This window comes from Oncorhynchus nerka, linkage group LG16, assembly GCF_034236695.1.
Source record: "Oncorhynchus nerka isolate Pitt River linkage group LG16, Oner_Uvic_2.0, whole genome shotgun sequence".
Lineage (NCBI taxonomy): Eukaryota > Metazoa > Chordata > Actinopteri > Salmoniformes > Salmonidae > Oncorhynchus > Oncorhynchus nerka.
This window is the reverse complement of record NC_088411.1, coordinates 21,474,854-21,488,455: the sequence shown is the minus strand read 5'-3', so window position 1 is coordinate 21,488,455 and position 13,602 is coordinate 21,474,854. Positions and strand designations below refer to the sequence as shown.

At 41.3% G+C, this 13,602-nt stretch overlaps 1 protein-coding gene across 4 annotated transcripts in view; it reads right to left on the bottom strand.

The window, feature by feature from the left end:
• Nucleotides 1–2,180: 2,180 nt before the first annotated feature.
• baiap2l1a (BAR/IMD domain containing adaptor protein 2 like 1a) overlaps nt 2,181–13,602 on the bottom strand; it is a 43,459-nt gene continuing 32,037 nt past the window's right edge. For 2 of the 4 annotated variants that reach the window (XM_029685086.2, XM_029685087.2), the window contains 9 exons: nt 12,829–12,981; nt 10,375–10,530; nt 10,054–10,183; nt 9,869–9,898; nt 9,110–9,332; nt 6,315–6,374; nt 5,996–6,149; nt 3,879–3,919; nt 2,181–3,747 (listed from right to left, as the gene is read on the bottom strand). In XM_029685086.2, the coding sequence (XP_029540946.1) occupies nt 3,675–3,747; nt 3,879–3,919; nt 5,996–6,149; nt 6,315–6,374; nt 9,110–9,332; nt 9,869–9,898; nt 10,054–10,183; nt 10,375–10,530; nt 12,829–12,981 (1,020 nt within the window). In that variant the 3' untranslated portion in view covers nt 2,181–3,674. The remainder of the gene's footprint in view (nt 3,748–3,878; nt 3,920–5,995; nt 6,150–6,314; nt 6,375–9,109; nt 9,333–9,868; nt 9,899–10,053; nt 10,184–10,374; nt 10,531–12,828; nt 12,982–13,602) is intronic. The other 2 variants (XM_029685090.2, XM_029685088.2) reach the window with 2 other exon arrangements.

The following is a 13,602-nucleotide window of genomic DNA, read 5'->3' as shown; positions in this document are numbered from 1 at the left end:
TCTCCGGAAGGTGGTGATTGACTCCGCTGTCCTGGCGTCGTGAGGGAGTTTGTTCCACCATTGGGGGGCCAGAGCAGCGAACAGTTTTGACTGGGCTGAGCGGGAACTGTACTTCCTCAGTGGTAGGGAGGCGAGCAGGCCAGAGGTGGATGAACGCAGTGCCCTTGTTATATATAACCACTAGAGAGTGGATGTTATAGAATTCCCTAGGCATGGACAGTAATGTCCTACTGACAATCCCCAGACAGACAGACAAACAGACACTGGATATAACCACTAGAGAGTGGATGTTATAGAATTCCCTAAGCATGGACAGTAATGTCCTACTGACAATCCCCAGACAGACAGACAAACAGACACTGGATATAACCACTAGAGAGTGGATGTTATAGAATTCCCTAAGCATGGACAGTAATGTCCTACTGACAATCCCCAGACAGACAGACAAACAGACACTGGATATAACCACTAGAGAGTGGATGTTATAGAATTCCCTAGGCATGGACAGTAATGTCCTACTGACAATCCCCAGACAGACAGACAAACAGACACTGGATATAACCACTAGAGAGTGGATGTTATAGAATTCCCTAAGCATGGACAGTAATGTCCTACTGACAATCCCCAGACAGACAGACAAACAGACACTGGATATAACCACTAGAGAGTGGATGTTATAGAATTCCCTAGGCATGGACAGTAATGTCCTACTGACAATCCCCAGACAGACAGACAAACAGACACTGGATATAACCACTAGAGAGTGGATGTTATAGAATTCCCTAGGCATGGACAGTAATGTCCTACTGACAATCCCCAGACAGACAGACAAACAGACACTGGATATAACCACTAGAGAGTGGATGTTATAGAATTCTAGGCATGGACAGTAATGTCCTACTGACAATCCCCAGACAGACAGACAAACAGACACTGGATATAACCACTAGAGAGTGGATGTTATAGAATTCCCTAAGCATGGACAGTAATGTCCTACTGACAATCCCCAGACAGACAGACAAACAGACACTGGATATAACCACTAGAGAGTGGATGTTATAGAATTCCCTAAGCATGGACAGTAATGTCCTACTGACAATCCCCAGACAGACAGACAAACAGACACTGGATATAACCACTAGAGAGTGGATGTTATAGAATTCCCTAAGCATGGACAGTAATGTCCTACTGACAATCCCCAGACAGACAGACAAACAGACACTGGATATAACCACTTGAGAGTGGATGTTATAGAATTCCCTAAGCATGGACAGTAATGTCCTACTGACAATCCCCAGACAGACAGACAAACAGACACTGGATATAACCACTAGAGAGTGGATGTTATAGAATTCCCTAGGCATGGACAGTAATGTCCTACTGACAATCCCCAGACAGACAGACAGACAAACAGGCACTGGATATAACCACTAGAGAGTGGATGTTATAGAATTCCCTAGGCATGGACAGTAATGTCCTACTGACAATCCCCAGACAGACAGACAAACAGACACTGGATATAACCACTAGAGAGTGGATGTTATAGAATTCCCTAAGCATGGACAGTAATGTCCTACTGACAATCCCCAGACAGACAGACAAACAGACACTGGATATAACCACTAGAGAGTGGATGTTATAGAATTCCCTAAGCATGGACAGTAATGTCCTACTGACAATCCCCAGACAGACAGACAAACAGACACTGGATATAACCACTAGAGAGTGGATGTTATAGAATTCCCTAGGCATGGACAGTAATGTCCTACTGACAATCCCCAGACAGACAGACAGACAAACAGGCACTGGATATAACCACTAGAGAGTGGATGTTATAGAATTCCCTAGGCATGGACAGTAATGTCCTACTGACAATCCCCAGACAGACAGACAAACAGACACTGGATATAACCACTAGAGAGTGGATGTTATAGAATGTCCTACTGACAACCCCCAGTGTTGTCTCATGCTTTTCCTTCTAAATGTGTCTTATGACCTGATACAATAGTAGTGAAAATTGTGGTAAACATAGACATCTTTATTGAAAGATTTATGTGTGTGTGTGTTTGTGGTAATCAAATTAATGTAATTTATAGTAATTTACTATGGGGCTGGAAAGAATGGTAGCCTACTCATTCATTCAATATAAACAACGACTAATTCAATAAAAGACAACCAAAGCTTGTTATTCTCCATTTTATCTCGTGTATTAAGGGATGAACAACATTTTCAATTATTATGCAAGTCTTCATACAGATACACAGTAGGCTATGGCAGTACATTGCAAAGCCAATACATGAATAAGGACCATGTAAGGTTTATCCTGTTTCACTGTGAGATAACATTACATTAGTCTACATGGTGCCAAGAAATATATATATTTTTTCAGACAACCATTTTGCCCATGATATATTTACAAAACTTGAGGACAAAGGACAGAACATCATGTTACATCCTTTTCCTTCTCACCTTTAGAGAATGAAAACAATACACGTCAGTATCTGAACAGAGATAGAAGAGGAGGAACCATGTCCAGTGTTCTTTTCAAATACTTATTTGGGATGGTAATCATCAATTAGCATGGACAGCAGTGTGGTGTGTATCATGAAATACTCTACAATGTTTGACTCTTTTGATATACTGCGTGGCTCATACTGTATTTCTACCAAAAAAAATGTGATTGTGATTTGCAACAATTGTGTATTTGTATGCACACAACCTTTAGCTTACCATGAAAAGCCAAATAGAAATTTCCACCCTACAATTATTGTATAAAAATCATGAACTTTTGAAGAAGTATGAAAAAATACCATTTAAAAGTATGAAGAAAAAGCATGGCAGGGTCCATATGTCAATGCGTTCCCCATTCAGAATACATTCATTTAGTAGTCTGTGTCAAATCAAAAATCCCTTATTTTAATAAAACAATGTCCACTACTACCTGCTAGGCATAAATGGATTGAATCAACTTTGTTTCCACGTCATTTCAACAACAGAACATATTTGTGATGAAGTTGAATCAACATGGAAAACAGATTGGATTTTGCGTGAAGTCTTCAATATAAGGGAATTTTGTCTTTTTTTCAACCAACTTTGAACCTAAATCCAATGACATGGTGTAATTTTTTGTTGATTTCACATTGAATTCACATTAGTTGACAACTCAGCCAACTGTCAATCAAAAATAGACACTGAACGGATGTCTGTGCCTAGTCGGTATATTCATTCTTCCATAAACTCTCACGGTATAAACTCAATTTGTTACATATGTTTACACAAATAGTCTCCCCATTTAAAAATGGGCACGTAATAATGAAAAAGTAAACATGGCAAATAATTGAGCTCTTCTTCTCCCAACATGTGTCTCTCTCCCATCATTCCCACAACTACTACAGACAGATTATTATTATTAGCATTATTCATTTTTTATCTGAGTGCTGAAGTCAGGAAGGTAGCCTGGATATTAGTCTGTCTCAGCACTGCCCATATTTATTGTCACTTCACTGGTCTGTTTTACAATGCAGTTGCAACGGACCTAGCAACAACGGAGCTGGTTTTCTGAAGCAGAGTAAAATCCAGGCTATCTGGACATCTTGTCGGACTGTGATTCTGAAGTGTTGGTGGCGCAGAGATTCCAAGCTTCATAAATCCTCTGTCTGGATGATCCCTGGTTATCAGACGATTGGTGCGGATCTGTCATTGGTCACTGTAGGTCTCAGTTTGACAGTGGCAAAGGGATTCCCACCTCTGGAAAATATTTCAAAACACATTGTAATAGGTGAGATCCTTATTATTTGTTATTCAAATTTACCATCAAAATCAATGCATAATCCATGCGATAGGTTATAATGTTATAACATAGTTATTATATGACTTACCCCAGAAAGGGAGCCTTTCCAACCCCATTGGGTAGAAAGATCTGTTTACAAAACGAAAGAAAGAGAAACACTTAAAAGTCCAGATACATGCTGTGCATATTTAGTACATGTTGTATTGCCTCCCGTGCAGCTGTGAGTGTGAAAGGTGGCTTCTAGTTGTCTCTAGTCAGACAGGTTGGATAAGGATGTCAACTGTCAACACATATCGTCGTTGTGTCACTCCCAAGTGAAGAACTCTGGGACGTACGGAGACGGAGTGTACCATGACCTCATGCTGGGAGTCAGGGATCTAGAATGTCTAGAAAGGCCAGCACACAGCACACCTCTAGAAACACCTCTAGAAATTCTCTAGAAACATATGTAGAAACACCTCTAGAAACACCTCTAGAAACATCTCTAGAAACACCTCTAGAAACACCTCTAGAAACACCTCTAGAAACTCTCTAGAAACACCTCTAGAAACACCTCTAGAAACTCTCTAGAAACACCTATAGAAACTCTCTAGAAACACCTCTTCTTTGAGTAGATGGAAATCTTATTGTAAATCCAAACAAGTGAGAGTGATGAAGATAGTTTTAAATTAGATGCTGAACTGATTACTTAGCTATGTTTTAGGATGTATGAACGTGTATCTATCTAACAAAAAATGTCTGCACTCTCAGAAATTAAAATAAAATATCTGATGATGGATGAGAGTAAGCAAACCCTCTCCAAGTTGTGTTAATTTTGTATCCTTATCTGATGTTTTGAAGATACAATCTAACAGTGGATCAGCCTGCAGGCTGTTAAGTTTTTGTACTGCACAGGAACACTGCTGTAGTAGGCTTATTCAAACTACTTCAGGACATAACCAGTACCCTAACATTCCACTAGAGGGCAGTCTGTGTCCAGAAGTGAGGGCACAGAGGCACCTATGCGAGAGGCCCCATGGAGTGGCTTACATCAGAGACAATCATTAAACAATCTGGCAGCGACAATAACAACGCAAAGAGCAAAGTCATCTCTCTACGATCACATGATCAAATGGAAGTGGGGGAGGGGGGGGTGAGAGAGGGGGATCAAAGGGGAGGGAAGCAAGAAAGTAAGGGACTTCTAGAAAGGAAAGGGTGAGAGGTGGGGAATGGGGAGAACAGATGGGGAGGCAACTAGGAGAGGTAGAGAGAAAGAGAAGGGGAAGAGCAGATGGGGGGGGAATGGGGAGAGGAGGGGAGAGAAAGGGGAGGGAGGGATGCCAACTCTATTACGATAATATCCCTAACAGCAGTGTATTTCTCTCAAAGCACTGAGGCAGCAGTTCCAGCACACAAAGGCAATGAGAGGAGAGAGAGAGACTACTTGATTACTTCATTCTCAAACCAGCTGACACCGTGCAGGTCCTAATTGAAGCTGTGTGGATGAGCAATATTTCTGTGTAGACCTATACCCCCCTTGTCCTCCCTCCTTCCTTCCCTCCCTCCCTTTCTGTGTCCCTACCTCCATTCCTACGCAGAGACAAAACCAGGCAGGGAGCATTTTTTAAATGTCTTTTCGAGGTGACAGCTCTCTCTCGTTCTCTTTCTCTCTCTTGCTCCTCCTCCACCTCACTCTACTTATGTGCTATTTAGAACCTATAAGGGTTCTTTGGCTGTCCCTATAGGATAACCGTTTGAAGAACCCTTTTGGTTCCAGGTAGAACCATTTTGGGTTTTATTTAGAACCCTTTCCAAAGAGAGTTCTACATGAAGCCCAAAAGAGTTCTACATGGAACCTAAAATGTTTCTACCTGGAATCAAAAAGGGTTCTCCTATTGGAACAGCTGAGAGTGTGGCAGACAGGGATTACATTAACACACAACCTCAAAACCCTGTTTCTGTCATGACCTAGCTTAATGTGTTCCTGGGAGTGGGAGTACATCCCTAACTAGCCCAGGGGAAATACACTAGTAAAAAGTCTTCCACCTGAGGAGAGTGTGGAGGTTTAACATTCACCCTAAGGAGACCGTTTCCCAGCATGTGGGCTGATAAACAACACTGAAATCAAAGTTGTTCAGACATTTGAGAGACCCCGTAGGTCACTTTAAAGTGGGTTGCTGACTGTACTGTAAGGTGAGAATATGGAAGGGATGATTGGGTTCTGACCGTGTTTTGGGGTGAGGGTGTGGAGGAGCTGACCATTCTGACAGGGCTACTCTCCTTCACGTCACTGTAGTCTGGCGGCGGCAGCAGAACAGGCTCTTCCTCTTCCTGTTCCGGAAGACTGGCCACACTCAGACAGCGCACCGGTGTCCCCAAACTGTAGACATAGACAGATACACACACATTTTAGAACTTTACAAGGTCCAAAATAACCTTGTTTGTACTTATTCTAGACACTTCTTGAAAGACCCCTAAAGATTTGAGAGGATTGGGTAAGCAATATCATAAGATTATCACATGGTTATATGTGTCTTGGTCTTACCTGTTTGAGATCAGTGGTTCATTGTAAGGTCGGCAGTATGATGAAGGAAACCACCCCCGCCTGAAACAAACACAGACACACCAAAATATTTGCTAAATAAAACAACAATGAATAACATCATTAAAAAAATATATATACTACCGTTCAAAAGTTTGGGGTCACTTAGAAATGTTCTTGTTTTTTAAAGAAAAACACCTTTTTTTGTCCATTAAAATAACATCAAATTGTTCAGAAATACAGTGTAGACATCGTTAATATTGTAAATGACTATTGTAGCTAGAAACAACTGATTTTTAATGGAATATCTACATAGGCGTACAGAGGCCCATTATCAGCAACCATCACTCCTGTGTTCCAATGGCATGTTGTGTTAGCTAATCCAAGTTTATTATTTTAAAAGGCTAATTGATCATTAGAAAAACCTTTTGCAATTATGTTAGCACAGCTGAAAACTGTTGTTCTGATAAAACTGGCCTTCTTTAGACTAGTTGAGTATCTGGAGCATCAGCATTTGCTGGTTCGATTACAGGTTCTATTCTGGTTAGAGCCAGTTTGCTCTGTTCTGTGAAGGGAGTAGTACACAGTGTTGTGCAAAATCCTCAGTTTCTTGGAATAGCATTCATTTCTCAGAACAAGAATAGACTGACGCGTTTCAGAAAAAAGGTTTTTGTTTCTGGACATTTTGAGCCTGTAATCGAAACCACAAATGCTGATGCTCCAGATACTCAACTAGTCTAAAGAAGGCCAGTTTTATTGCTTCTTTAATCAGAACAACAGTTTTCAGCTGTGCTAACATAATTTCAAAAGGGTTTTCTAATGATCAATTAGCCTTTTAAAATGATAAACTTGGATTAGCTAACACAACGTGCCATTGGAACACAGGAGTGATGATGACTGATAATGAGCCTCTGTACGCCCATGTAGATATTCCATTAAAAATCAGTTGTTTCCAGCTACAATAGTCATTTACAACATTAACAATGTCTACACTGTATTTCTGATCAATTTTTTGTTATTTTAAAGGACAAAAAAATGGCTTTTCTTTCAAAAACAAGGATATTTCTAAGTGACCCCAAACTTTTGAAAGGTAGTGTATATTCTCACTTGTAGTAAGCCAAATGTCCCCGAAGGCATGTGAAACACATATTTCAATGATCAAATATATGACAGATTTGCTTCGAAGACACTGTTTCAAGTTGAGAAATACAGAAATTGTTCCCAAGCCAAATCTCACTGTAAAAAAAAAGAAGAAATGTCATATTATATTATACTAATATTAAACGGGTTGCTTATGGGCTGTTTACTTGGGGGTACCAATTCTCTGTTCGTGACAAGCTGTCACTGATAACTTTAAAAACAATTTCATACCCAAAGCAATAATAATGGCTGACAATGTCAAAGGGTCATGAAATGAACTTAGCTAATTTGTTTCAGAGGGAAAATGTCAAGGCAGGTAGACTAACATCTCTGCTTAAAGGACTCTCTCTCTCTCCCTCTCTCTCCTATTCTCTGATCTTTCACCTACATATGAGCACTAATGACTTTAATGAACAGATAGAGAGAGGGAGACACAAGACCAGCCATCAAAGCATGCACACATAATTACCAAGGTGGCTTTGAGCCATCGGTCTCTGTGGCCTCACCACAATTACCCACACCTGGTCTTCTGAAATAATATTCAATTACCCACACCTGGTCTTCTGAAATAATATTCAATTACCCACACCTGGTCTTCTGAAATAATATTCAATTACCCACACCTGGTCTTCTGAAATAATATTCAATTACCCACACCTGGTCTTCTGAAATAATATTCAATTACCCACACCTGGTCTTCTGAAATAATATTCAATTACCCACACCTGGTCTTCTGAAATAATATTCAATTACCCACACCTGGTCTTCTGAAATAATATTCAATTACCCACACCTGGTCTTCTGAAATAATATTCAATTACCCACACCTGGTCTTCTGAAATAATATTCAATTACCCACAACTCATCTTCTGAAATACTATTCTGAATGGCACAGATACAACTGCTTTAACAATGACATTACTTTCAGACCTGACATTTAACGGCTTAACAAAACATAATGAGCCCCAGTTTTCCACTGCGCTACTTTCAACTGGTACCTGGTTCTATCGCCACTGTAGTCAGAGATTTAAAAAACGTAAACAAAATTGCTATATATCCGCATCACTCTCAGAGAAATAAGTAGTACTGCTCGGTTTTACACAGTCAAATGTAACAAATGTTTTTTTTTATAAAGAACTGTACAAATTGTATATTTATGACAACAATATTTTTTAAAATATTTCAAATAAATAATGCAATACAGTAGTATTTGATGATCTGTATGAAAAACATTTACATTTGACATTTTAGTAATTCAGCAGATGCTCTTATGCAGTGAAACTGACGAGTAAGCATCTTAAAATAGTTAGGTGAGACAACCACATATCACAGTCAAATATACAGGATACGAACACTCCACAGAAGGAAATTGCACGAATGTTGGTGCCAACATTGCATAACTTCTCTGAGAGACCTTAGATCTGCATCTATAGGTTAATAAGGCCTGAATTATTGTGTAATAAAGGTGTAATAAAGCTTTACAAACGCTTAATACCAGTGACGTCAATAAGCTTTTATAAACCTGTAATAAACCCTTAATAACCAGTAAATAGTGACTTACTGCCAGATCTTCTCCAGGTTAATGAGCCTTTATAAAGGAGTAGTAAAGCTTCAAAAAGGTTCATAAAGGTCTTATTAACCAGTGAATAGAGACTCACTGCCGGGTATTCTCCAGCTCTCCATACAGCCATCCGTCCTTGTCCTCCTGGATTAGCAGCATGATGATGTCACCATCGTCAAAGGAAAGGAGTGTGTTATTGTTGCCGGCCGTGTGAGGGAAGATGGTCCTGACCCGCTGCTTCCTGCCCACGTTCAGCCCTGAACCTATCGACACCGACCTGGACAGAGACAGACTGCCACCGTCCTCCATACTGCCCTGGTCTGTAAAGTCAAAGTTCAAGTTAAATGTTTTTTACGATCAAATTGCAGAAAGACAGCAAGGACTCTCTGAAATACCTGATATTTACAATAGCAGAGTTCAAATTGATACTTTGCTAAGTATATCAGGGAGAAGACATGGCTTATAGCTAGTGATTTATAATCCTGGTCTAAATGACCATGCAGAGAAGAAAAATTGGATCATTAAAGAGGAGAACTGGTTTTGCAGCGTAATTTTCTGTATAATTTGAACATTCAATAAAAGAAGACATGGAGAACAAACAAAGTAAGAACAGATACATTAGCAGGATTAAAGGGAAGATGCAGCATAATTTGAAGGGAATTCAGTAGCCGTCCTGAACCTTTGGATTTCTGAATAGGATCTGTCCAGCACATTTACTCAATAAGGCCCCGGTGCACAAGATCAAATATTCCGAAACAAGACATTACATGTAGATTAGGACAGCACCTATAGTTTTATCTCTGTTATCTATTTGATCCATTTGTACAAGTCAGATTACGAGAGGCTGCATACTTACATGGGGAAGGTGGTGTGAGACTCTGTAAAACTAAACATAATCCCTGTATAAGATACCAGCTACCAGAACCTGCTATATTTTCACATTTTTGATATGGAGTACATGTACAACTACACACACAATGAAACACATACCCATACTTCAATCCAAAGACTGAAGCCTGAGGTGTGAGGCTGCAGTAGTACCTGAGTTGTGGTCTGATGTGGAGGCGTATGCGGATGTGATGGAGGCGTCCTGGTTGAACATGTTAACCAGTGGACTGATCTGGGCCTTCAGCTGGGGGGCTGGTGGGGGAACCATCGAGTCCCCATTGTTCTGATCGAGAAGACATAAAACAGGTTATGTTATGCACATGCAAGTCACAGTACATGCAATCCATTTAGAAGAGCAAATACCATTTATGAGAAGAGCCAAGCCTTTAAACCAAGTAAAGCGGTGAATGATTGTCCTTCTCTTGTTATAGCATTATAACAACAGTGTAATAACAGCCATGACTTCCCACTCACCCTGTTGTAGCGCTCAACGCGAGGCGAGGCTTCTGGGGATCCAGACACGGGAGTGCGGAGCCCCTTTATCATGGTCATCACTGTGTCAGGGACCTTGGTGGCATCGCTGCATTTATCCTGCCAGCTGGGCAGCTTCACCGCCAGCAACTCTTTGGCCTACAGTGCAGATAGTTATAGACCAGTTATAAAGGTGCAATAAAGCTTTATGAAGCATTCATAACTGTTATATGGCCAAGTTAGGGGGAGCATTGGTTACAGTGCTGAACAACACATAGAATCTCAGCCATATCAACCCCAAGGTGGGCATAATGCCTCTATTTGGTAGATTTGAATCCTGCTGTTGTTGATGTGACTAACTAGGAAGTAACCCCTCTGTGTATGAGGATGTCACATCACTGAGTCTTCCTTTAAGTCAAGGTTAACTAAGGCCTAACAAAGTTGATTTACTGTTTAACGGATGCCCCCCTTCACATAAATATATTTTTTATGATTTTGAACATTTAATCGATTATTTGAAATTATTATTTTTGACGAAACAAACAATTCACTTTGCTATTGTAGTAGGTTGGATTCTGTTCAATCCCATTAAATCGAATCATGTGAATCCAAATAAAAATGTGTAAATTATGAACAGTAATTTTCTAACAAAAAAAAACTGTAGCCTTCCATTTTTTTGACCTTTATTTAACTAGGTAAGTCAGTTGAGAAAATAATATTATTTACAGTGACGGCCTAGGAACAGTGGGTTAACTGCCTTGTTCAGGGGAACAGTGGGTTAACTGCCTTGTTCAGAGGAACAGTGGGTTAACTGCCTTGTTCAGGGGAACAGTGGGTTAACTGCCTTGTTCAGGGGAACAGTGGGTTAACTGCCTTGTTCAGGGGAACAGTGTTGTTCAGGGGAACAGTGGGTTAACTGCCTTGTTCAGGGGAACAGTGTGTTAACTGCCTTGTTCAGGGGAACAGTGGGTTAACTACCTTGTTCAGGGGAACAGTGTTGTTCAGGGGAACAGTGGGTTAACTGCCTTGTTCAGGGGAACAGTGGGTTAACTGCCTTGTTCAGGGGAACAGTGTTGTTCAGGGGAACAGTGGGTTAACTGCCTTGTTCAGGGGAACAGTGTGTTAACTGCCTTGTTCAGGGGAACAGTGGGTTAACTGCCTTGTTCAGGGGAACAGTGTCGTTCAGGGGAACAGTGGGTTAACTGCCTTGTTCAGGGGAACAGTGTGTTAACTGCCTTGTTCAGGGGAACAGTGGGTTAACTACCTTGTTCAGGGGAACAGTGTTGTTCAGGGGAACAGTGGGTTAACTGCCTTGTTCAGGGGAACAGTGGGTTAACTGCCTTGTTCAGGGGAACAGTGGGTTAACTGCCTTGTTCAGGGGAACAGTGTTGTTCAGGGGAACAGTGGGTTAACTGCCTTGTTCAGGGGCAGAACGACAGATTTTTACCATGTCCGATCGGGGATTCGATCTCACAACCTTTACGGTTCCAGGCCCATCGCTCTAACCACTAGGCTACCTGCCGCCCCCATTTGGGTTGTGTGACTGCACAACTTGTTTTGTAGATACTTTAAGTTGATTTGGGCATTCAATTTATGGGACATTGCAACTCAATAGATGCCAGTCAGCCTGCAAACACTAAGGTAAGATAAATATGACAAAACTAGAAAAGGTACATTTTCTGAAGAAAGTGTGTGCTTGCAACAGCTGTCTAAAAATATTTGTATGGTAGAGGGAGAAGTCTTAAATGTAGAATTCAAGCTGAATAGAAGCTGAAGCAGTTAGTTCTAGAAAGAATAGGTCTGATTACTTTAGTAGATTGCTAGAGTATTCAGACCCCTTGACTTCTTCCACATTTTGTTACGTTACAGTTTTATTCTAAAATAGATTTTAAAAAAGAGTTTATGTCTTCATCAACCTACACACAATACCCCATAATGACAAAGCAAAAACAAGTCATTAGACATTTTTGCAAAAAAAAACAAAAAAAAAAAACACAAGTATTCAGACCCTTTACTCAGTACTCTGTTGAAGCACCTTTGGCTATGATTACAGCCTTGCATCTTCTTGGGTATGACGCTACAAGCTTGGCACACCTGTATTTGGGGAGTTTCTCCCATTCTTCTCTGCAGATCCTCTCAAGCTCTGTCAGGTTGGATGGGGAGCGTTGCTGCACAGCTATTTTCAGGTCTCTCCAGAGATGTTCGATCTGGCTCTGGCTGGGCCATTCAAGGACGTTCAGAGACTTATCCCTAAGCCACTCCTGCGTTGTCTTGGCTGTTTGCTTAGGTTCGTTGTCCTGTTGGATGGTGAACCTTCGCCCCAGTCTGAGGTCCAGAGCGCAAATTCTTAATCCCTCACCTTACTTTAAAAAAATGAAATCTTTAAAAAAATGAAATCTACTTTAGGCCTAAATTACTAAAGGTTAACTAAAGGACTAAACCCCTTATGTGCAGTACCTTCTCATGGAAGGCGGTGACATGGTAGGAGAACATGCAGTGTTTGTCGACCAGAAAGCAGAATCGTCTCTTCTCCTCCAGGAGGGCCTCTCTGCAACCATCAGCGATGAACTTCTGCATGTCACTCTGCCGCGACGAGATGGTCTTCATATACTGAGGGGAAGAGGAGGGAAAGAGGAGGGGACACGTCATTAAGGAACTAAAGGGGACAGGTCAGTTAGGGTTGGTTGAACTGACGGGGGGTGGGGGGGTCATTAAGGAACTAAAGAGGACAGGTCAGTAAGGGTTGGTTGAACTGATGGGGGGAGGTTCATTAAGGAACTAAAGGGGACAGGTCAGTAAGGGTTGGTTGAACTGGCGGGGGTCATTAAGGAACTAAAGGGGACAGGTCAGTTAGGGTTGGTTGAACTGATGGGGGTTGGGGGTCATTAAGGAACTAAAGGGGACAGGTCAGTTAGGGTTGGTTGAACTGACGGGTGGGGTTCATTAAGGAACTAAAGGGGACAGGTCAGTTAGGGTTGGTTGAACTGATGGGGGTGGGGGGTCATTAAGGAACTAAAGAGGACAGGTCAGTAAGGGTTGGTTGAACTGATGGGGGAGGTTCATTAAGGAACTAAAGGGGACAGGTCAGTAAGGGTTGGTTGAACTGACGGGGGGTCATTAAGGAACTAAAGGGGACAGGTCAGTTAGGGTTGGTTGAACTGATGGGGGTGGGGGGGTCATTAAGGAACTAAAGGGGACAGGTCAGTTAGGGTTGGTTGAACTGACGGGGGG